General features: G+C 46.0%; 1 protein-coding gene across 2 annotated transcripts in view; it reads right to left on the minus strand.

Annotated features, from left to right (window-relative positions):
• The window catches only part of ST8SIA6 (ST8 alpha-N-acetyl-neuraminide alpha-2,8-sialyltransferase 6), a 130,093-nt gene extending 105,609 nt beyond the window's left edge, over positions 1 to 24,484 (minus strand). For both annotated transcript variants that reach the window (XM_056114632.1, XM_056114631.1), the window contains exons 1-2: positions 24,261 to 24,484; positions 23,765 to 23,866 (exon numbers count right to left, since the gene is read on the minus strand). In XM_056114632.1, the coding sequence (XP_055970607.1) occupies positions 23,765 to 23,866; positions 24,261 to 24,361 (203 nt within the window). In that variant the 5' untranslated portion in view covers positions 24,362 to 24,484. The remainder of the gene's footprint in view (positions 1 to 23,764; positions 23,867 to 24,260) is intronic.
• Positions 24,485 to 25,309: the final 825 nt, after the last annotated feature.

The following is a 25,309-nucleotide window of genomic DNA, read 5'->3' on the forward strand; positions in this document are numbered from 1 at the left end:
GCTGTGTCCAGGGCGCAAGGCAAGGTCTGTGCCCCGCAGCCTCTTGACCCTCAGAGGGCCTTGAGAACAGGGAGAGGTGCCTGTGGGCCTCTGCTTTCCCGCCCAAACCCCAGAGCCCATGGTCCCCCCCCCAAAAAAAAAAAACGCCTCCACAAAACCCTGCTGTGGGTTCTGAGGGGCTCCTGTGAGATGCTAGCTAGATTCTCTAGTCAGGAGTGAATCTTTGTTTCCCCTTTCCCTGATCGTTAGGTAATAGCTGGGTACCCCCAACTTCTTCACCCACACGGGGGTTCTAGCCACACCCACAGGATGTCACCCTCCGTCACACTCTTGTTCCTACTCTTCCAGTTGTCAGTGGACGGGTCGAGAGTGCCCCCTGACACATTTCCCTCCCCTCCCACCTGCCTGCTTTGGAACCAGCACAGACCACTCTGCCCTGGACCACCAGCCTGCCCAGAACACACTTCCCTGGCATCGCTGCCCAGGAAAGTACTCCCAGGATATCTGGTCCTCCCTCTCCGTGCTGGGGACTGTCTGGTACTCAGCAGCAACTGCCACTTCACAGGGCCGTGTCACTGTGATGTTCTGGAGATGAGAGGATTGATGCGCTGGCCACAGATGTGGGGACAGTGTCGACGGGGCGACGAAAGGCAGGTCTGCTCCAACCCAAATCCAATTAGATCCCACCAGCACCGCAGCCTGCACCAGCCCCCCACCCCCACCACCAGTCCGTGCACAGCGACTTGCAGATAAGAATGCAGGTTTCCTGCAGCATAAATATCTGCTGAATGGATGGATGAAGCCATTAATAACCTCCGCCCGCCTGCCGGAATTGGCACTGCCAGGAGGAAGATTTTCAAAAGGAAAGAAAATCACCTTCTGCAGCGAGTTGGGACAGAATCCTCTGCCTGCATTTTCCTTTTCTTTGGGGACTTGCTCTGACTGAAAGTCCTGGGGGAAATGTGTGTGTGTGTGTGTGTGTGTGTGTGTGTGTGTGTGTGTGTCTTAGACTTTGCTCAAAGGTTAGTACAGCCTCTCAGACAAGGCCTACAGCATAGGAATAAAGGCAAACATGTGTATATGTGCATACATGCTCAGACACATATACACACATTCATACATCCTTTCATGCACACTAGTACACATGCATGTTTGCATATGCCAGAATACAATAAGGCTCGATCAAGGGGAGCTGGCTGAAAGAAAGGTTACTTCCAACTAGCAAAAGATGGGGTCTCAGTGCACTTTCTCCTAGTATAAGAGGGTGTTATAGGTAGCAGGGGTCCCGAAGATGTGTGAAGCAGAGCTCTCTCTGTGTGATAAGCAGTGCTGTATGACCCTGGCTGTAATAACACAGGCCCCAAAGAAGAAAGGGGCACCCAGAAACTAATACTCAATTGTGCACTGGTCTCAATACTTGCCTTCTTCCTCCTAAGGATCCCAGGAAGACACACCCATCCTTGATTCAGTCTAGAACTGACAAAGGTTGTTGATCTTTCTTCACTCCCTGGGAGTCCAGTGAGCCCAGGATGATAACTCAAAGCAACTACTGAGGCTGGCATCCTGCATCAAAAAGGCTCAGAAATATGTGGCTGGAGAGATAGCACAGTAGGTAGGGCATTTGCCTTGCATGCGGCCGACCTGGGTTCGATCCCTGGCATCCCATATGGTCCCCCAACCACTGCCAGGAATAATTCCTGAGTGCAGAGCCAGGAGTAACCCCTGAGCATTGCCAAGTGTGACCCAAAAAGAAAAAAAAAAGAAGGTTCAGAAATATCCTGAGATGGTAAGTTCCCTGAGGTTGATCTTCTGAGTTACTGATCTAGCTCATGTATTTTTAATCTCAGAGCCACAGTTGGCATTTACATGCCCTTAGGAAGTTATCTACAGGGTAAGTAAAACCCTTAGCATTTATGCAGATGGAACCTTTACACACCCAGCCATAGCGTTCCAGTAACAACTGGAGGGAGAAATCTGTGCATCTATTATACAAGGCATTCAACCAAGACTCTAGACTTAGAGTAACTGCGGTGGGTCACTACACACTAAAGATCCAAGGCTCTGGCACCTCACAGAAATGGGGGGGGGGGTATCACTTGGTCCCAGGAAGATCATTCCATACCATATCCAATAACCTACTCTCATTTCTTTCAAACAAGCTCAGTATCTATTTCCCTAGTTGGCTTCTAAAAGCAACATAGGAGTTGGAGCGATAGTACGGCAGGTAAGGCTTTGCACACAGCCAACCTGGGCTTCACCAATCCCTGGCATCCAAATGGTCAGTAGAATCCACCAGGAATGACCCCTGAGCTCAGAGCCAGGAGTAAGCTCTGAGTATCACTGGCTGTGGCCCTAAAACTAAGAACAAAAAAAGCAACATAGGCTCCCTCTAACACATTTTGTTAAAATCTTGGTCTACCTCGGCAGACCTTCCTGAAACTTCTCCCAAGCCACACACTGAACAATACGCCTACAGCCGTCTGTCTGCAGGTCCTGCTATCAGGAAGTCCCACTCACAGATTCCGGTACTGTCTGGAATCTCTTGCCCAAGTCTGTGGATCCAGGAAATACCATCCCTTGCCCAGATGCACTGGCCACTTGCAAGCCCCTCAAATTCAGCAGAAAGGGAAACAGTTTAGAGAAAACAGTGCCGCCAGCATAAAGCATAGAATTCACTCAAAAAATAAAAAAGCTCCTTTCCATCCCACTGCTAAAATGGTGCTGATAAAAGATGGGACTCAAGGGCTAGTTATATTGGCACAAAGAATTCCCTCAATAAATTCCTGCGGTCTGTGTGTGTAGATGCTTGATCTAATCAATTGACACAGGACATATTTCACACCCACGACTGTGTCTGTGCTCCATCTCCACTGGAAACCAATCGCTTTTCAGACCCCTCAGATCATAATTACTTCCCGTCTTGGTTTCTACTAAGAGGCCGGTTGAAAATGCTCATCTGATTGCCACAAACAACTTGTTCACATTTATTCTGTCAATGCCATCCCTGTGGTCCTTGAATCCTTAAACCCAGGGCCAAACACCAGGCCCAAACTCTCACTTCCAGAAACGTGACTTTTGTGCCATGTGCTGCCCTGGCATCAGAGCCAATGAGGATTACATCAAGGAGCCAGATGCCCTGTCACACCTTAGCAAACTGATTTTCCTGCACTGTCGCTCCAGTTTGCCAGCATCAATCATTATGCCCCCACCATGATCAATACTTATAAGGGCTGCCTGGGGACTATCCATCTCCATGTGCTACTGCCGCCACCACTGATGTGAAATCTCATCAAAACGGTGTTAGTTTCCTTTATGTCTTCATATATAATCCACACTGATCAGGATCCATGCTACACATTCCATCTGGCCACAGGTCTTCTACTGGCCATGCTTGTTTATTTCATTTTTCCTCCTGTCCACAGGAGAGGTCCTCATAAAGATCTCCATAAAGAGACATCCAACCTAATCAAACAAAAACAATCTCCTAAAAGTATACTATGAAGACTAGGGAGATAGTTCAAAGGGATACGAAACATTCTTTGTATGCTGGAGGCCTGAGTTGGATCCCAACATTGATGTTTGGTCCCCAGAATTCTGCATATCACAGGAAAGATGTTTGCCAGTGCTTGTTGTTCTTCCCACTCTGGCTGTTTCAAAGGTGAGCAAACTGGATATGACACAATCGGAAGAAACAGAGGTCTTCGTGCTTCTCTTAAACCACGATGGTGAGGCTCATCACAATCTTTGGTAGCACAAACATACATTTCAGTATGTTCAACCTCGTAATAGAGAGTCAATACTCCCAAGAACTATGTGGGTTCTTCACAAGGAAAACAAAAGGTGAAATCATTTCCCAACGCCAACATTCTAGGACAGAATGCCAGCTCTGGCTCTACCCATTGTGATGATTTGAACAGAAAATGCTAGAAGGTTTAGGACAGCAATGCCCAAGACTCTGTGAAACTGGCAGAAAGTGTGGTTCTCTAAATGCAAGGAGACCAAAACCAAGACACGCAGTAGTGAGGCTGCAGCTGGGTGCGTGAGTCAGTTCATGGAAAAGGGTCTGCCTATCACAGTTTCATCAGACTTCGCAGCAGAAAATCCACAAGTCAGGAGAGAATGGAATTACTTATATGCTAGAAATATTGGAAGGTAAACTGCTAGTCAAGAAAATATATACTACAGATTCTCAGACGGAAGGGAGAAATGAAGGTCCTCTCAGACACACACAAACCGAAAAAGCAGCCATCATCTCCCTGAAGAGAAATGTTGAAAGAACTCTCTGAAGGCCTGAAGGCCGTGGAGAAAGTTCAAAGGGCTGGGGTATATGTCTTGAACACACAAGGCAAGTGTATACACTAGGATTCTAGTTCAATCTCTGACATTTCATGGCCAAAATACCAATGGGATTGGTCCCTGAGCACTGCCTGGGAGTCACCACCCAAAAAAGTAGTGAAGAAAAAAAAAAAGAGAGAAAGTTCTCCCACTAAAATTCTAAAATCAAGTCCACAGAAAAGTGAACAAGCAAATAGAACAGAACACAATACAAAATAGCAGAGCAAGTCTCATATATCAGCAATAACTCAATGTAAATGGAAAGAATTTCATGGAAGGAAAGAGTAGCCCTTTAGAGAAATCCAACTATATGTTACTTATAAGACATTCAATTACTTTCAAGGTATCAACTTAAAACACAGGGGAAGAAGCTATAAAACTCATATGCATACATCAAATTAAGACTTCAAGCCAAAGAAGACAGCAAGAGGCAGAGATGGATATACAATAATGATAACCAGGTCAATACAATAGAAAGATGAAACACTTACTAAATATATTTTATATATAAAATACCATAAAAATATGTACACACATATACATATATGCACCTAACTAAGCAACATCAAACTATAGAAAGCAAATACTAACAGACCTGAAGGGAAGTGCTATAACACAATAATAATGGGGGACTCTAACACCCCATCTTCATCCAAGCAGAAAATAAGGAAATGGTAAACTTAAATGGCAAATTCTGTGAGATGGACATAATAAATCCATGTAGGGAATTCCATTCCCCAAAGCAAATACACATTAATGTGCATAGAGCATTCTCAAGAATAAACCATGTTTGGGAGTATGGTGCCGCCAGCAGGTCAATCTGTACCTGTGAGGCGAGTGCATCGGCAGCCCGATGGTTCCTTCAGACTCAAGATACCCCAAAATTGCTGCTATGCCTTTGGCCAGACCCCAACAACTTGGGGCTAATTTATCAAGTAAACAGTCAAAAGTTAGGTATGTGGGAGACACAGCCGCAAACCACCTCCGGCTCAGCTATATAATTGGAGGCAAGGCCTCACCTGATCAAAGTGCTTAACAGTCATGATACCAGAGACTCAGAACAAATCTCGAAACCTAATAGTTTTTGGCAAAAATGGGTCCGGTCCCGGCAGTAGGTTACCGGCGCGCCAGGCCACTCCAGGGGGCAATAGGTTTCGTGCCTTGGCCTGTTCCCCCTGGCGGCTCAGTGGCCGGCATCCTCCAGAGGCCATTGGACAGTCAGGTTTGGGCCCGCAGTGATGACATGTGGGTCGTCAAGGGATAGGGATGGAGCTGGCCCTCTCCTCCTGCTGCATGAGACCCCGAGTCACTGCCCAATAATGACCTCTCTGGCTCCTGATCAAGCTGCTTAACGGCCATGATCCCAGAGATTCAGGAAACCTCGGAACCCAGCAGGTTTTAGCAGAAATCCCTCCAGATTATGGGCACTGGTGGAGGGATAGGTATTTGATCATTGTATAATTGAAACCCAAGCCAAAAAATTTGTAAGTCTACAACTGTACCTCATGGTGTCTCACTAATAAAAATTAAAAACAAAAAAGTGAATCAAGCCAAAAAAATTTGCAATTCCAAAATTGTGCAGCCACTACTGCGGCCACGTGACAATATATGTTATTCATAACCAGCAATAGGAAACAAATTGTCTATGGTTGCATTTTTGGCAGATCTGAGTGTTGGGGTAAAATCCCAAATAATATTGGTGGGTCTGGTATCGAATAATAAGTGTAATTAAAGTAGAGAAAGAGTAATGTGGAAATCATCTGCCCCACAGGTAAGGGGACGGTGTGGGATGGGGGTATACTGGGGTTTTTGGTGGTGGAAAATGGGCACTGGGAAGGGATGGGTGTTTCATCATTGTGACTAAGACTTAAACCCGAAAGCTTTGTAACTGCTCTACAGTGATTCAATAAATAAATTTATAAAAAAAGAGAAAAAAAGTAAGGTGGAGTTTATGCCCAATTCAATCAGCCTAATCAATGGCTGAATAATTAGCAATACTCCTACATTTAAAAAAAAAGAATAAACCATGTTAGGACACAAAACAAGCTTCATTAAAATGTTATCAATCAATTTTTAATCATAGTGGCATTAGGGCTGGAGCGATAGCACAGCAGGTAGGGCGTTTGCCTTGCATGCAGCCAACATAATTTTAAAACTAATCTCACTAAAGAAACTAGAAAAAGGTGAAAAAGCGATTTTTAAAAAAATAAGCAAATGGAAATAATAAAAATTAAAACATAAATAAGCAAAATAGGGTTTTTAAAAAAAATTCTGTGGCCAGGTAGATAGCTCAAATACCTCCTTGCATGTATGAGGTCCTGCGTTTGGTCCCCAGCACTGCATGCGTCATTCCCACACACACCACCCCACAGCACTGCCAGATGTGACCCTTACAATAAAAAGAAGAAAAAATTAAAGGGAAAGGAAGGAAGGAAGGAAGGAAGGAAGGAAGGAAGGAAGGAAGGAAGGAAGGAAGGAGCCCTAACAAGATCTAGTTAATTGAAAATATTAGCTATGAATCACAGTTAACTGGGAAGCCTCAGCCACTGACTGGCGCTTTCCAGAATCTCTTGTCCAAACCTATGGATCTAAGAAAGGGGAAGTTTCCCCTTCTTCTCTCATCGAGAAGTCCAAATGGAAGAGGGGAGGGGAGGGGAGGGGAGGAAAAGGGAGGGGAGAGGAGAAGAAAGAAAGAAAGAAAGAAAGAAAGAAAGAAAGAAAGAAAGAGAAATTAAAATCACAACAGAAACTCTAGAATTACAAAGGATCATATGTGAGCATTATGAACAATTATATAGCAACCAATTGGACAATTTAGAAAATGTGGACAAGTTTATAAGAATATACAGCATACCAAGACTGAGTATGGAGAAATGAAAACCCAAGTAAGTAGCAAACCAAACCATCACAGGGATGCTGAAACAATAACCAGAAGCCACCCTCCCCACCCCAAACAAAATCCCCCAACCAAAAAGTTTTGTTAGTAAATTTTACCAACTTTCAAAATAACAGTGTTTATTGTTCCCAAACTGTTCCCTCCAAGAAATTTAAATGAGAGAAAATATCAGGCATTCTATGATGCCAACATTGACCTGATTCCAAAACCAGAAATAAATATAATACAAAAACTGCAGACAGATATCTCATATACATGTTTGTAAAAATCCTTAACAAAATACTTGCAAAGCAAATTTAATGAAGAATCATATGCCATGATTAAATGGGATTTATTTCACAGATATAAGGAAGGTTCAATATTAGTAAATCAAACAAACATTGCATCAAAAGATAAAAATCATATGATCATTTCAACTAATGCAGAAAAATATTCTAGCAGTATTCAACATCCTTTTATGATTAAAAAATAACTTTGACAAAATGGATATAGAAAGAACACATCTCAGCATAACAAATAGCACATATAAAAAAAACACAACCAACACAATTCACAATGGGGAAAATTGAAAGTTTCTTCCCTAAGACTAGGAAAGAGACCAAGGTGTCTATTCTTACTACTATTATTCAACATAGCACTGGAAGTCAGAGTAAGATCATTAAGAAAAAGAAGTAAAAGAGATCCAAATTAGAAAGGAAGCAAAGCTACAATTAATTCTGGATTGATATGATAATAAATATTAGGATATATAGAAAAATCCCTAAAACTCATGTAAAAAACTATCATAAATATCATAAATAATAAATAATTACAATAAAGTGCTAGATTATCAATTAATATACAAAAATAGTTTGCATTTCAGATACATGAAAAATGAATTAGCAGAAAGAGAAATCTGAACAACCATCCCATTTACATAAAAAAGAACTTATTTTTTTTTTGAAGCAGAATTAACCAAAGAAGTGAAATGTCTGTATACTGTCAACTCTGAGACATTGTTGGAAGAAACAAGACATAAAAAGATGGGGAAATACTCAGTGTTCATGGATTAGAAGAATTAACACTGCCAAAATGGTTAACAGAAAGCAATATACAGATATAATGCAATCCCTATCCAAAGCTCAATATTATCTATCACAGAAATAGAAAAGAAAGATTTATTTGGAACAACAACAGACCCAAATAATAAAATTTCTGAGGGGAAAAAAATGGAGGTATCAGCTATTTGGTTTCAAAACATATTATAGAGCAACTGTAATTAAACAGCATGGAATCAGAATAATAACAAATGCACAGACCAAACGAACAAAACAGAAAGCTTAGAAATAAACTACACATTCATGAACAACTAATTTACAACAAAGAAGCATGAAAGGGAGCAGGGAAAGTCTCTTCAATAAGTGGTATTGGTAAAACAATGGCCACGTGCAAAAGGGGAAAAAAGACCATTACTGAATACCGTAAACAAAAATTAATTTAAATTGAAGACTCTGATGTAAGACCTGAAACCATAAAATACCTATAGGAAAACATAGGTGATGCATTCCTTGAAAACAGCCTTGGATATGTGTGTAGGGACTAGGTTCTCATGCCAAGGGTAAGAAAAACAAAATAAACCAGTGGGATTATATCAAGCTGAAAACTTTTCACAATTAAGGAAAGCTGCACTGAAACAGAAACACATCCTAATTGAAGGAAGAAGGTAGATATGTGACATCACACATCATGTATCTGACAAGTACTTAATTTCTAAAATATATCAAGAATTCATAACATAGACATATATATATAAAATCTGATTTTTAAATTGGGCAGGAGATCTTATTAGACAACACACCCTCCTGGTATAGAAAGACCAACAGGCCTCACTGGGAGACCCTTTCCTTCCCCAAGAATGACTAGGAGGCACCCCACAGACTTACTGTACAAATAATAAAGTTACAGTGAAAGACACAAATATGAAAGATAAGGGTTTTCCCCCTGAAATAACAGAATGTCAGACACCACACACACCACAGCAATCAACGGTTTTGATGGAGCTGGCAGATAACGCAGAGAACCACCACACACTCCTTTCACTTACACAGTCCTGGGTTCTAGCCATGGTACCTGGAGCCCTAACCCCCATTCCCAGCACTGCTGGGAAGGCTGCCCCTGAAAGAAAGAACAGTGGGTAAAGATGAATTCGGAACACCAAGTCCTAGGATCATACATTATATCCCAAGGAGTAAGAAAATAATGAGCTATAATAACCTCAGAAATAATACACAGACTATCGACAAAGACAGTGTATGAGGGTACCACTTATGATCTGACTGGGAGTCCAGCAACCAGGGAGAGATGCTAATTCTTTTTCCAAATTAATGGCCTACAATGTACAATATTAGTTTCTGGAATGCTAGCATTTAAAAAATTACACGCTAGACATCATCCTGCTGTTTGTGACAGCACAAATGGGCTTTGAGGGGATTATGCTAAGTGAAAATAAGCCAAAAAAAAAGACAAATACCATATGATTTGACCCATGTATGAAAGAAACAGGACAAGCCGACAAACAAAAACAATCCCTTAGAGTCTGAAAACATAATAGCAGACAGGATGGAAGATGAGGGAGAGCGAATGAGGACAGCATGCCCACAGCATGACAGTGAATAGATCTTTGGTGAAAAATCATAAAGGAATACAGATGTCATACTACAATTAAAATTAATTTAAAATTAAAATTAAATTAAGCAATTAAAATTAAACACCTGAAAGCCACATCATGTTCTAAACCAATGTCACTTCAATTCCAAAAAAAAAAAAAAGAAAGTTGGAGAACTCAAGTATTTTCATACTAACCCCCATGCCTAACGGATGGAAATGATTTCAGAGTCATTTCAGAAGCACAGGTTGTGCCCTATAAATGTATTCTTAGAAATAATTATGCCCAGGGTAGGCATACTCCCAAGCATTACTGACTGTCTGCAGATATACTAAAGATTCTAAGAACCTTGTGAAACAAGCAACAGCAAAAGGCTTTTTAGATCTGAAAAAAAAAATAGACAAGGTGGACTGAACCACCGAGAAGTGAACATCTTAGGTAGGTGTGTGCATGTGGATGTTCTAGAGCAATAATCCCCCAAGTGACCAAAAGCAACTTGAAAAGAAGACACCAGAGGCCTGAGAGAGAGTACAGCAGGGAGGGCACCTGCCTTGCTCACAGCTGACCTGGTTCCATCTCCAGCACTATACACGGTCTCCTGAGCCTGCCACGAGTGACCCCTGAGCATAGACTCAGGAGTAAGCCCGAAGACCACTAGGTGTGGCCACAAACAAACAATGACAACAAAAAAAATGGACGTGGGGACACAGCAACACTTAACTGAGTTACTCAGTGGCTGTGTTTCCTATTTCTGAAGGAGAAGCACCCTCAGACTGTAAGACCACACTCCCACTGAAATCTGGTGCACTAAAAGGTTTTTTTTTAATAAATCATAGTCCTAGGATAAAGAGATCGCTCTCCCCTCTAAAGTTTTTGTTTTAATAAATCACAGTCCTTGGATAGAGATAGCTCTCTCCTCTGCTTCCTCTCCCTCCCCCATGGCATGGCCTTCAAGACCTCTGCCACCACTTCCATCATTAGCACCTACTTCTCTCAATTTGGGTGCTTCCCTGTAAGTTCTCCCTTTCCCACCCACCCCCAACAAAAAAGTCTTCAAAGGGCAGGAGCGGTAACACAGTGGGTAGGGCATTTGCCTTGCATGCGGCTGACCAGGGTTCAATCCCCGGCATCTCATATGGTCCCCCGAGCACCACCAGGAGTGATTCCTGAGTGCAGAGCCAGGAGAAACCGTTGAACATGGCCGGGTGTGACCCAAAAAGCAAACAACAACAACAAAAATCTTCATTGCTCCCACCAGTGTTCTTGCTCTTGTTTGGAATTCCTCTGATCACCAGGAAGCGCCAGGCAAAGGTCTAAGAGGTTGCAGCAAATTCATACACAAGACTGGACAATGCTCAGGCAAGGGGCTGATGTCGCCACAGAACCCCATTCAGTCTTGTCTGCCAAGAGTCCCTATAAGTTAGAAAAAGGACTTTCTCCATTTTCCCCATGTGGCCAGAAAGATAGTACAGCATGTCGGGCACTGGCCTTGCACATGCCCCACCTGGGTCTGATCCCTTACGGTGCTCCAAGAACCATCAGGAGTAATTCCTGAGTGTGGAGCAAGGAGTAATCTCTGAGTATCACTGGGTATGATCCCCCTCCAAAAAACAAAACCAAAACAACCTTTTAAAAAGTAGTAGCAGTTTTAGAAAAGAAAACCTCACCTCCCACTCCGTGCCAGGGGAGAAAGGGGCCACTGGGATCCCATCCCCACGACAACACCTGCTCTTCTTCCACCCTTGGCCACCCCAAACCCAAGATATGACAGTGTCCTTGGTCCCCAACAAGTTTCTCCTGGCTTTTCAGCCCACATGTCCATGTGCGTGCACGAGCTATAGCCTCAGATCTGCAGTCTTGGTGGTTTTTTTTTTGGGGGGGGGCTTTTTGGGTCACACCCAGCGATGCACAGGGGTTACTCCTGGCTCTGCACTCAGGAATTACTTCTGGTGATGCTAGGGGACCATATAGGATGCTGGGAATTGAACCCAGTTCGGCACATGGAAGGCAAACATCCTACCTGCTGTACTATCACTCCAGCCCCCAAGTTCTGTATTCTTGATCCCAACAAGGACTTTCAAGTTCTTTCTGGCCCGGAAGCTTTCAAGCGGGCTGGAGTTTTTGAACCAAATATCATGACTTCTGAGGGCCACAAAGGCAGGACACAAAAATGAACAAAAATGAACTCTCAAGGTGTTGCTCTTGAAAGTAAAATGCAATTTTACTAGCCCTGCTTTGGTGGGGTGTAGGCATGGAGAGGAAAGAGGAAGACAGAGAAAAATGCAGCGGCTTTCAGCCCTGGCGCCTTTCCCCAAGATCTTACTCCTGGCTCAGTCCCCTGGCTCACCCCTGGAGGGCCTTGGGAGACCATGTATGGTGCCAGGGATTGAGCCCAAGTCAGTCGTGTGCAAAGCAAGCACCTTCCCCCACTGCAGTATCTCTCTGTCACCCTTATATTCTTACTCGAGCACACACATGGTCACAAAAATGGCAACCACATCTTTGAATGGCAAAAGAAGCCTGCTCCAGAGAATGCTCTCCTGCAGGGTGCAAATGCACTTACACGAGGCATGTGGCAGGAAGTGCAGGGAGAAACACCCAAGCGCTGACAGGGGAGTCTGTCTCGCTCTGAAAAGGCAGATTCAGGGGCCAGAGAGTGAGAGAGCAGGGTTAGGAGCCTCCTCCCACTGTCTACCTTTCTGCCCTTGAGCACAGAACCTGCCCAGCCAGAAAGTTAGGTGGCAGCTCCCACACAGGAAGGAGCTGCTTCCTGAGCTGGCAGGAACTGCTTTTTTTTGGGGGGGGGGGCTACACTGGTGTTCCCCGGAGTGTTTTCTGCCCACACAATCTGGAGGATATACCTCCTGCATATTTCCTCACAAAGCAATGGCAAAGGAATCACAGGGGAGAAAAAGAAGCAGTTTATGGGATCCTAGGGTGTGAAGTGTATGGGGAAAATGCTGGGGAGCCCCACACTGCAAGCAGGGTGACATATGTCATGCACCATTCCAAGGAAGTTGTTATCACCTTCCCAATTCTAAGATCAAACCTGGAGACAAGAAAGGCAGTACTGTAAAATGCTAAGGAGCAGATTTGGTTCTTGGATTTTACAATAGGTGTCTGTGATAATACCCCCCTGCCCCACCCCCCCACACATACAAACACACACACACACACACACACACACACACACTTGAAGGGGTGATGGTAAGAAAAAAAACCACTGGCTGATCCTCCTTTTGTCCCAGACAGGGGGCTGGAGGCTAGCTATGGGGAAGCAGGAGACTAAATTCATCCCTGTATCTGACCACAATGGGGAACTAAGGCCAGCTGCATTCCCCTCCAGGACACCGCAAACCAGTTTTCATTTGCATGAGTCAAGCCCCAGATGTTGGGAAGAACACTGGGTTTAGAACACAGACTGGGAACGTGCAAGAGAAGTGTCTGGGAGCCAGATTTCTAATGACACCACCATTGGGTCAGACTTCTGGTCCAGACGCCTCTGTAAAGCACAACGCCTACTCTTTAACTCTGAGGTTTCTTTCTTTTTTTTTTTTTTTTGCTTTTTGGGTCACACCTGGCAATGCACAGGGGTTACTCCTGGCTCTTCACTCAGGAATCACTCCTGGCAGTGCTCAGGGGACCATATGGGATGCTGGGAATCGAACCCGGGTCGGCCGCGTGCAAGGCAAATGCCCTACCCATTGAGCTATTGCTCCAGCCCCAACTCTGAGGTTTCTGTTTGGAAGAAAAGGCCCACTTGCCTTTTCTTTCAAGCATCCATTTTCTCCCTGCCCCCCCCCAAAAAAAAACAAAAAACTTTTTTTTTCTTTTTGGGTCACAACCCACGATGCTCAGGGGTTACTCCGGCTCTGTACTCAGGGGTTACTCCTGGCTCTGCACTCAGGAATTACTCCTGGTGGTGCTCAAGGGGATCATATGGGATGCTGGGAATCGAACCCAGGTCAGCCACGTGCAAAGCAAACGCTCTACCCGCTGTTATCACTCCAGCCCCCAAAAAGCTTTCTTATACCCCTAACAGTCTCATTAATTTTTTCACAACCCCATGTACTCACTCATCATCCCTGACCACTTATATGCTTCCTGCTGGTCTTAGGGGCTGCCCGGAGGGGACACTTGGCCCAAGGGTTCAAACCCAGGACTTCAGGATGCAAAGCCTGCACCCCGGCCTTGTCTCACCATCTTTTTTTTAAATTGCTATTTATTTATTTATTTTAATTTTTATTAGTGAAACAACATGAGGTACAGTTATAGACTTACAAATTTTTGTGCTTAGATACCTGTGGGCCAGAGAGAGCTCAACAAAACAGGCTGAATGCATCATTCTGAACGCCTAGAACCTCATGAACGTGGAAATAATGGCAGCAATGACCCCAGCAATTGATTCCCTCAAGGCCAGAAGTAGTCCTTGAACAGCTCTGGGTATGGGCCCAAAGCTTCAACAAATTATATATTTGTTTCCGGGCTGGATGGCTGGGTCTCTGGGATGCTGGGAGATGTTCTTTCTAAGCAGTGGAGCTTTTCAGCCCCTTTTCGTGAGACCTCAGCTCTGAGAAAGGCCTCCTCCTTCAGGGAGATCTAGATCATAAAAAAAGCCAGAGAAACGATAAAGCATACTAGCTGCCTGCTTAACAGAGGCAGGGAAGACTTTTCTCAAATTCTGAGAGAAAATGGTACCCCTGAAAAATGTTTTAGAACCCAAGAAATGCGGATACTGCCTTTGTTACTTGCTTTCAACAGGATCCAGGAGAACAGGAAGCCACCGAAGGGAAGGGTTACAAGGTTACTTAGATGTTTTCTAAGCTGAAAGTGGATAGGTTCCAGGCCAGGTGAATAACAGAGGCCATTGTAAAGAATAAAGAGGGCAAAAAAAAGAACTCACAGGTAGAGGACAGGCTTTGCAAGAGCCCACCTGGATCCCCGGCATCATCTGGTCTCCTGAGTTCCAGCCTGAAGATTGGCACCGCCAAGCAGACTCAAGGAGTAGGAGTGTCCATGAGTGTCACTGAGTATGGCCCACAAACAAGTAAAAATACCAAAAAAAAAAAAAAGATTAACTGAAAAACAGCACTGAAATTTGTCCCTCCAGGAGGGATTTCAGTAAGGCAGAGGACAATATGGAGGTGACATCGCAGAAGATAGAGAAAAAAAGGACAAAGAAAAACCCCAATCTTCAGGAGAAAGTTTTGTCCAGAGACAGAGTTTGGTTGGGGAGAAATCTGGGGGTGACCCAGTTCATAAAATCCAGCCAGGATTGGTGGCACACATCAGACAATCAGAGGGAATATGACATGTTTTAATTTAAAAATAACCAGGCTGGGGATTAAAGAGGCTTACAGACAAAATTAATCAAAAGAGGTCACTGCACAGATAGATCACAGTGAATTTTTAAGATCTAAGCATAAAGAAGGATTTCCTACCAGGATGGAGTAAGACAAATAATCTAACAGGTTGCCTTTGAAGAAAGGAAGGTAAGATTGTATTTGTTTCTCTCTCACAGGCCCCTCTGCCAGAAAAGGAAAAATAACATTTAACAAGAACCAAAAAAAATCAACAACCTGCAGTTGTGATATGATTAATTCATTACTTTGATGAAAAAAAATCATTGTGTCCTGAATATCTAACATTTCAGAAACACTATCATCTACATTTTAAATCAAGGAAGGAACAGAGGGGGGAAATAGAACCAAAGAATTGGGAAGGGGATCACTTACAATGATAAACATCAGTCACTCTAGTTAATTCAAATCATATTTCTCCATGTGTAAGTAAGATCATAATTCATGTTAAAACAAAAGCATTCTCAAAGGAGAAAGCAATAATAATAACTGAATACAAAAGCCTTTTTCCATATGTCAAATTAGTTCCTATATGGACAAAAGACCTAAGTAGGTTAAAGTGAGAGTGCTTCACTTGTCTTGGAATAGACATATCAATAATTTTATCAATTCAAGGGCAGAATCAATAAAGCAAATAGGTATAAGTGATATTAATATCAAGAGATTAAAAACCATAAGTGAAATAGGCACAGACAATATGAAATATCAGCTCTCTGAGAAAATCGGTTTAAATGCTGGGTAAATAACAAGTTTAAATTTTGGATATTTATAAGCTTCTTTTAAATTAATAAAGAAAACAATAGAAATACAAAGATATAAAAAAGCCAATTTAATAAAGAAAAATAATGTAAGTGGCCATCAAATACTTTAAAAATGAAATGCAATACTAACCAAATAGATACAAATTAATACGTAAATAAAAAACCATGTTCAAGGGCGAGGCTAGAACAAACGAAATTTTAACACAAAGAACTGGCAAGTTGTGTCAATGGTCACTCGAATAATAGTAAAAAGAGTGGCTTTTGGAACAAGTCCCATAGCTGCACAAGTCATAGCAACACAATTAAAAAAATATATACTTAGAATTTTGTATGTTCTAGAATCTAGCCCTCCAATTTCTGGAAATTTCTCTGATAAAAATCAAGTCTATGTTCAGGATATAGATTTGTTCCCTTCAGAGTATAACTCAAAATCAAAAATTGTAAATAACTGAAGTATACAGAAGAAACAAATTAGCTAGGGTGCATGCATATGTTCAAATACCATATCTGAACTCGGTGCTTCATGCAAGCAAGTCCTGGCAACACCACAGCTAAAACATGGGCAAGAGTCTCCGTGAGCATGTGTAAATCACACGACACAAGAATATGATTCCCAGGGCTGGAGTGATAGCGCAGCGGGTAGGGTGTTTGCTTTGCATGCGACTGAGTTCAATTTCCAGCATCCCATATGGTCCCCCGAGCACCACCAGGGGTAATTCCTGAGTACAGAGCCAGGAGTAACCCCTGTGAATCGTTGGGTGTGACCCAAAAAGAAAAAAAGTAGAACATGATTCCCAGTGAGCACCTGGGCTGTGTGCCAGCACCACAGCCAATCACGGGCTACACCTGATCATCCCAACACTTGAACCATGAAAGGGAGGGAAGGAAAGAATTGATGAATGAACAAATTTCAATTATGTATTCAAATACTCTTGACAGATATTGAGCTGGGGAGAAGCTTAAGCAGTTGGAGCATATGCGTTGCATGCAGCAACCCAGGATTCCATACCCAGCACCACACGGTCCCTGATGACTGCTAGGAGTAACCCCCCACTGAGCAGTAAGCCAGGAGAAGCCCCAGAGCATCATTTAGGACTGGCCCCAATCCAAAAGGAAAATTCAGATGTTGATAAGAGGAAAGTTACTAACCTCTATCAAAATCAACAAAGCAGGGACTGGAGCGATAGCACAGCGGGTAAGGCGTTTGCCTTGCACCCAGTCGACCCAGGTTCAATTACCAGCATCCCATATGGTCCCCCAGCACCGCTAGGAGAAATTCCTGAGAGCAGAGCCAGGAGTAGCCCTGAGCATCGCTGGGTGTGGCCCAAAAAGAAAAAAATCAGCAAAGCAAAATTACTAGAAATATGCATATAATAAATTAACTGGATGAATCTTTTAGGGGTTGAAACAATAATGAGGTTTTTGCCTTTTCCCTGTGTTTTCCTAGAAACACGCCAACACATCTCTGCCACTGTAGCACCTATAGTAGGTGAGGGGGTGAGACAACACAATGAACTTTCCCCCTCTTAACTCCAAAGCTCACACAGGAACAAATCAAAGTACTATGCAGGTTGGGGCAGGAAAGATTATTGGGGGTGTGGGGGGGTGGGGGTGACTTCCCTGGAGAAACAGAGGAGAGGACTTGGGGTCGAAATTCAATCACACCTGATTGGACCAATGAACCACCTCATTCAGAAAGTTGCTGTGATTCCTAAAGTCCCAGCCCACCACAGGTCCCGGAATCTTCAGACTGAGGGCTGAGTCCAGACAGATTCTGAATAACTGGGCTCAATATCACCCAGCTGGAAGAGCAGCTCCCGCTAGCTACACAGACTTGCTCTGTCCTCATCAACTCATCAGCCTCACAGTACTCAATCTCTCCTTCCTAAGACTTAGAAAGTTTGGAACTCATGATAGTAAACCTGGATTTAACTGGCTTCCTTTTAGAACCAAAACTGAAATTGATATTATTGCAAAAAATATTAAATACTTTTAAAAAAAACTTCAATCATTTGGAAAAACTTAAATTCTCCTACCTAATTATGAATTAAAACTTTTCTTGTTTAATTATAAATTATTTATTTAAAACTAATTATAATGATTAGATTATCAGTCGTCAAATTTAAAAAATAATCAGAACACTCTGCATCCAAATTTAAGGAATGATCCAAAGTGCCATTCAAAGAAAAATTCATAGCTGTAAATATTTTTTGTTACAAAAAGGCGGGGGAGTGAATAAAGTAAATAAATCAAACCATTGCTTGAAGAAAACTAGTATTTTAGCCGATGAAAGTCATGTAAAAGAAGGAGAGCATATACATATTTTGGAATTGACAAACAGATCTTATCAATCTTTCAGACTTGTTCAGAAAAATGAGCAAACTAATGGCAACCTGTGGTGATGCTTATTCAAAGGAGGAGTCCTCCATTGTGGGGTCATATTTGGAAAATGATCAGTGCACTTGTCTCTTTTGGCTTTGACATGAATTTTCGCAGGCATGCTGATGTAGCCTTTGGAGGAAATATGGAGACCAGAATTTCTTGCCGCAAGTTTGCAAGGAGAAAGGCTGCAGTCCCATCCCCCTTCACACAGTGAGTGGGCTTGGCTACAGCTCCGGATCCCACACCGCCCCCCCTGCTTCCTCTTCTTCTTTAACGGCCCCTGGAGTTTGCCCACATCTTTGACTTCTGAATCCTACAACTTACCACCGAGGCTCAGGTTTTTGTGAGAAAAGACAGAATCAGGAGGAGCAGGAAAGCCTGCACATGCCCTGCCTGGCACAAGAGAAAAAAGAGAGGCATGGGAGGAGGAAAGCGGGGGAGAGAGGGGACTTGGACCCTCTCCCAGTTAGTACCGTGAAAAGAAATCCTCTCCTGGGCCATCTCCTAATCGTGAAATTCACTTAGAGCAGGTCACATCTATTTGAGGGGTGGGGAGGAGACACGAACAAAAAGGTGCTGATTCTCTTTACTGAGCCTACTTGGGTCCTTGGAAGTTTGGGGAGCAATCAGGTGGAGAGGCCATGGGCAAATGCTGCAGACACGGCTGGGGGCAGCCCCCAAAGGGGAACTTGACCGGATTGTGGAGAGCTAATACCCGAGGGAGCTCAGGTGAGACCAAGAGCAGGAGTGGAAACTGCATCAGCCGCAGCTGCAGCTTCGTAAGCTGGCTCCCAGGAGGGTGTCTGGTCAGCCAGCTGGTGGGAAATAGACATTACAGGGGAGATCAGACGAGCCAAAGGATGGCATAGTCATGAACTCCAACTCTTTTTTCGGGGGTGGGGGGTGCCGGGGAAGGGCCTACAGGAACTCCTTCTGGATTGCGGTCAGCATCCGCAGTCCTGTTGGTGCTCAGACACTGTAGCTGGCACTGGGATTCAAACCAGAGTTGCAGCCACACACAAGGCAAAAGCCTTCCCGCCAGCCCACGGACCCCAGCTCTCCACTCTACCACCACAGCCGTTTGGTCACTCGCCCTGGCATCACTGTCACCTTCAAGTAAGAAGAGATGGTGTAAGGGGTCTGAAGACTGAGGGTCTGTCTGCATGTACACACACACACTCGCACACATAGGCACACATGCATGCACACACACGCACACACTTGTACACACACATGCACACACGCACACACATTTGCGCCTATGGGATTCTGGATTCAGCCAGCACCTGATTCCTGGCTCCACAATTCCATGCCTTTGGGAAATTAATCTCCCAATGCCTTTTTTCCCTACGACCAAATGAAGCTAATAATCGCTTCTGAGAAGCTCATTCGGGCCCAGGAGAAGGGCCCAGTCAGCAAGCTACCCTCACCACTCTTATCACTCCTTAGCTACAGCATCAGAGCAGCGTGTCTCTAGGCCACAATGAGAAGGGGGTGGAGGACATGGTAGAACATGGTACTAGCCAGTAGGATAACAGGAAGTGGGGGTGGCCTGGGAAAGAAAAGAAGGCCAGAGGGGTCATGGGTAGATAAGGGTTGAGAAAGGCTGATTTGAGGAAGCTCAAGCCAACCACAGAAAAATTAAGAAATGACCACTTCTCAAGAAACCAAGCAGTAGGGATTAGACTTTGCAGTCCTGCTAAATCATTAACATCATAAATGATAAAGGGGATATTGAAAAAATTGAAACTCAGGTTACAAAAAAATAATTAATTTAAAAACTGTAATAACACGGACCACACACACACACACACACACACACACACACACACACACACACACACACAGGCCAGAGAGATAGTACAGCAGCTGAGGCACTTGCCTTGCATGAGGCCAAAAGGGTTTGATCCTCGGCGCCCCATATGATCCCGAGTTGTGCCAGGAGTTATTACTCCTAGAATGGAGTGATTCCAGGAATTCCAGAGCCAGGAATAAGTCCTGAGACCCTAGGCATTGCCAGGGGTGGCCCCCAAACCAAAATAAAGAAATAAATAATAAAAAGGACCACACTCAGAAAAAATAAAAGATGACTTATGTGTATTAACAAAAAGTATAGCATGTAACAAAAGAAATATGGCAGAAGAATAGAAAAAGTTCATCATAGAATAAGCTCAGGAAAGCTCCAGAACTAGGTGGTTTAATTAATACACTCATTTCAACCTTCCACCAGGCAGCCTCAGGGTATATGCATCCCAAAGGTGGGAAGTTCCCCCACCCCACATTCCCTGGAAAGCCAGACTACCTGCAGTGCACAACTCAGCAGAAACTGAACCAGTTGGGCTGATCCTCCTCCCACCTGCCCACTCCAGAGGGAAGTAATGAGAGAACAAGGAAGCGACACTCACTGAAACTTCCATGGCCAGAAGGAGCTGGTCCAAACCCATCACCATCCTCATTTTAGAGATATGCACTGAGAGATTATCAGGGTGGGGAAACCAGGAGTGCTCCAGGTTACTCCTGGCTCTGCTCTCAGGTATCGCTCCTGGTGGGCTCTGGGGGCCCTATGGGATGCTGGGACTCAAACCTGGGTCAACTGCATGCCAGGCAAATGCCCTCCCCGCTGTACTATTGCTCCCCATCCATCCCATTGCCTGAAGAGATTATTCCCGAAAAGCTCTTTTCCTCCCAGATTTCTGAGCACCTCCATTGTGCTGTGGAATTTGAGGGCAGCTTTGTTCTTGCACTTCCAGTTTGTTTTCTGCCCTGGGTGGTGCAGGGGCCACAGCAGGGAGCTGGAGTTAAGCCCTTCCAGAGGAAAATAGTCATAGATCTAAGAATATCCAGAAGGATCCGGAGAGCAAAGGGACACACAAAAGATGGAAGGAAGGAGCATTCAAACCTGGCACCACAGCACAGCCAAAGGGCGCAGAGAGCAGGCGGCCGGCTGCTGACTGACCAGCCCTTGCCCTAAGCACAGGCCTTAGGCAGGCAGAGGTGCCAACTCCCGCGCAGCTGGCAACCCAACTCCTCTCACTCCAGCCTGCACTTTTAAATGAAGGTAACTCCTGACTTCCAAGGAGGTACTAGATACAATGATTAATAGCAAACAAAACAGAAGCAAACAGGGAACCAATCTAGATGTCTAAAAATGGAAACACATGATGAGCACGTTCAAACAATGAATGATGCAAGCAGCAAAAGCAATACTGGAAGGCCAGAGAGACAGCCCAGGGTTGAAGGTGATAATATTGCACACAGCTGACCCTGATTAGGTCCTGGGCACTGTATTTGGTTCCCCGAGCACCGGCAGGAGAGACCCCTGAGCACAGAGCCAGGAGTAAGCTTTGAGCACTGTAGGCATGGGCCAAACTCCGCCCTCCAAACAGTGTTGGTGGGGAAAATTTTTTTGAAGCATTTATTTGCTCTTTTTAAAACAAAACTTAATTTCTCAGTTCAGTAAATAACACCCACAATACTTATAATAACACCACTTCCTTTATACATATACATGCAACGCCATAGCAATAATGAAACTAGAAGTAAATAAGAATAGAAACTTCTCTTTAAAGCAGAATCTTAGAAGCCAATGCCTTGTAAGTTAGCAAGTCTAAGACAGAAATTAGATGCTTTAAAAAATATATACAGTTTAGGTAACTTCGCTACAACACTGTAACACTTGTGGTTTTGATAGTCTGTGTACCACATCTCCACCACCCTTCTATGTCACTTAAAGTCACTTCTTCATTCCCTTCCTAACGCTCCCCAGCTGTCCGGTAATCTCAGTGTTATGACACCAGAACAAGGTTCTGTCTTCATCCACTGCTGTCTACTCCTTTGTTTGTTTCTCCAGAGTGAGATCATCACGTGTTTGTCCATTTCCCTCTGACTTGCTTCTCTGAGCACAGCACCTTAGTGATGCAGCAAAACTGCCTGGCTTCATCTTTCCTTACAGCTGCATAGTATTCCACTATGTCTGGTAGCGTAACTGCCCCTCCTTCAATTGCTGATGTTCCCACTGGCTGGATGTTCTATTTTGGTGCAATGAACACAGGCGAGTGGGCCCATCTTTTCAAATTCCTGTTGATGAGTTGGGGACGTGTGCGTCAAGAAGTAGAATCACTGGGTCATATGAAATTTCTAAGTCTTGCTTTATTGAGAAATCCCCACATGGCTTTCCACACCACATTCCCAACAAAAGCGATTAACTGTTTTCACGACATATTGGTGAATTTTTTTAATGGGAATATAAGAATATATATGTATATATGCATATATGTGTGTATATGTACACATATATGTGCATATACACACATATGTGTGTATACACATATTCATGTGCATATACACACATATGTGTGTATACACATATTCATGTGCATATACACACATATGTGTGTATACACATATTCATGTGTATATATACATATATACACATATGTGTGTGAATTCACAACTTTTAGGAGGAAAGACAGACTACAAGTATATAAAGATTATATATATATTATATAATAATATCTACGTGTATCAATACATACCCTTCAGGAACTCTGAATGGTGGGATTTTGTTTCCCCCTCCTTCCCCCAGTAGAAGGCTCATAGTATCTGCCCTCAGCACTAAGGGGTTACATTGTTTTAAGAATCCACCGGGAAAACAAACGTACCTTGGTGAGTGAAAAGAGCAAATGTTCGAGTCAAAATCATTCCCTGTCTTTTGCACACACAGAATTGCTTTCTCGTCTTTGTGAAGCTTCTTACCGCACCATGAAAGCAAGTAAATCCCAACGCGGAGCCTGCCAGAGCCCCTGACGGAGAAAGCCAGGCTGGCTGCTCCTCGCGGGCTGCACCCGCCGCGCGGAGACCGCGGGGAACTGGGCGCCGACTCCCGGCTGTCTGCTGCCACGCGTCCCGGGCTCCTGCGGGGCTAGGGGAGCAAGCGGCGCTTGCACACCCGTGCACACTCATTAGGTCTGCCTGTCCCTCTCTGCCGACACACACACACACACACACACACACACACGCGCGCGCTCATTCCGGGCTTTGATGAGACTGAGGGTGAGGGACGCTTGCACACTCGTGCACTTGCAATTGCGCGCACGTACACACACACACACACACACACACACACACACACAGATGCATCATGCCATCAGGGCTTTGAAGGGTAGATTGTGAGAAGTGTGTGCACCCTCGTGCTTTTTCCCACTCCCAGTCCCTCTCCCTCCCTCTCTCCCTCACTCTCCTCCCCCCCACCCCACCCCTGTCTCTCTTTCTCTCTCCCCCTTCACCCCCTCCAGGATCCCAGCTGCAGACACGTGCAAGTGACACCTGCGCCCTCCAGGACAGCCGCCCGCCCCCGCCCCCGCCCCTCGGGAGCCCCCGCGCGTACCTGTTGGTGGGGCGCGGCGGCAGCGGGGTCGCGGGGCTCCTGAGCGTCCTCTGCGTGGCCACGGTGGCGCGGGGGCCCTCCCGCCTCTGCTCTGCCGCCAGCCTGTGCACAGTCCGCGAGGAAACTAAGTTGTGGCCGCTGGCGGGGATAGCCCGGCCCGCCCGCCCGGCTCCGCGCGCGCCCGGCTGCCCCCGCGGCTCCCGTACCCCGACGGCGGAATTCGGAGGTTTTCGAGGGTGGGGGTGGGGTGGGGCGGGGGTCTCCCCATCTCCGTTGAGAGCCCGGGGGTTCGGTCGGGAAACCCGACGGCGGGTCCGGCTCCGCGTCGGGAGCCGCTGAGGAGCGGGGGAGCCGTCCAGAAGGGTCCGAGTCCTCGCGAGTCCGAGGTGCCGGCGCCCCGCGCGCGTCTCCGGATGCCCCATCCCCGCCCGCCCGTCCGGCCCCGAGGGGGGCTCGTCCCGGGGCGCGGGCTGCTGGGGGGGCGCCGGGGGCTCACCTGGCGCGGGCAGGCGCTTCGGCCGAGCCCCAGAGCAGACGCAGCAGCAGCAGCAGCCCGAGGCAGGCGAGCAGCGGGGGCAGCGCGCCCCCCGGCCGCATCCTGAGCCCCCGGCGCGGGGCGCAGCGCGGGCAGCTCGCCGTCAGGGTGCCCAGTGCTCGCCGCGACCCCCGACCCGCCGCCGCCGCTCCCCGAGGCGCTGCCCGCGGCTGCGGGCTCCGGGCGCAGCCTCCGCTGCCGCCGCCGCTGCCGCCGCCGCCGCCGCCGCCGCCGCTGCTGCCGCGCGGGGTCACCTGACGGCCCCGAGCGCGTCTCGGCGCTGATTGGGCTCCAACTTTCCCGCGCCGCGGCCCCCGCAGCCCACCCGGCACGCGCGGGACCGGACGCGCTCGGGAAACTTTGCAAAGTGAGCCCGCGGCGCCCGGCGCTCCGCGCCCAGCACGCACGCGGCAAGGGGAGGCGGGGGCAGTGCGCGGGGGGACCCGGGCGTCTGCTCCGGCTCCGGGTTCGCCGGGCGGGGAGGCGGGGAGGGAAGCGGGGCGCGCCAGGCCACCTCCTGCTGGCCGGACCCAGCCCCTGCCGCTTTGGGGAGATGAGTCCCGCTGAATTTCTCCCAGCACGTCTGTGGAAGACTGCGTGCAGGTCGGAGATGGGCGCTCTGGGTGCCAAGATGCACCGGATGGGCAGAGTTGGCTCAGGGCGACCAATCCACCGGCCCACAGGAGCCGAGAGACGTTCCATCCGACCCTCTTCGCCGCCGGCTTCCCTGCATCCTGATGGCCCCCTGTGGCATGAATTAGCATCTTGTTCTCGGCATCCCCGAGCCCGCGGCTAGAGGTTGGCTTTCCAGTGCTCGGGGAGTGAGTGGGGCGCCCTATCAGCCCGAAGCTGCTTTCTATCCTTCCGTGGCCCACAGACCGCGCAAGCCCCCACCCACTCAGTCTCCCCGCATAGCCGTCCCCAAGAACCATAAACCCTGTACCCATAGTAGCTACAGCGCTGTTTCTTGGCAGAAATTGGATTTAAAAAAAAAAAAAAACCTGAAAAAA

The sequence above is a fragment of the Sorex fumeus genome, unplaced genomic scaffold (genome assembly GCF_029834395.1).
Source record: "Sorex fumeus unplaced genomic scaffold, SorFum_2.1 ptg000026l, whole genome shotgun sequence".
Classification (NCBI taxonomy): Eukaryota; Metazoa; Chordata; class Mammalia; order Eulipotyphla; family Soricidae; genus Sorex; species Sorex fumeus.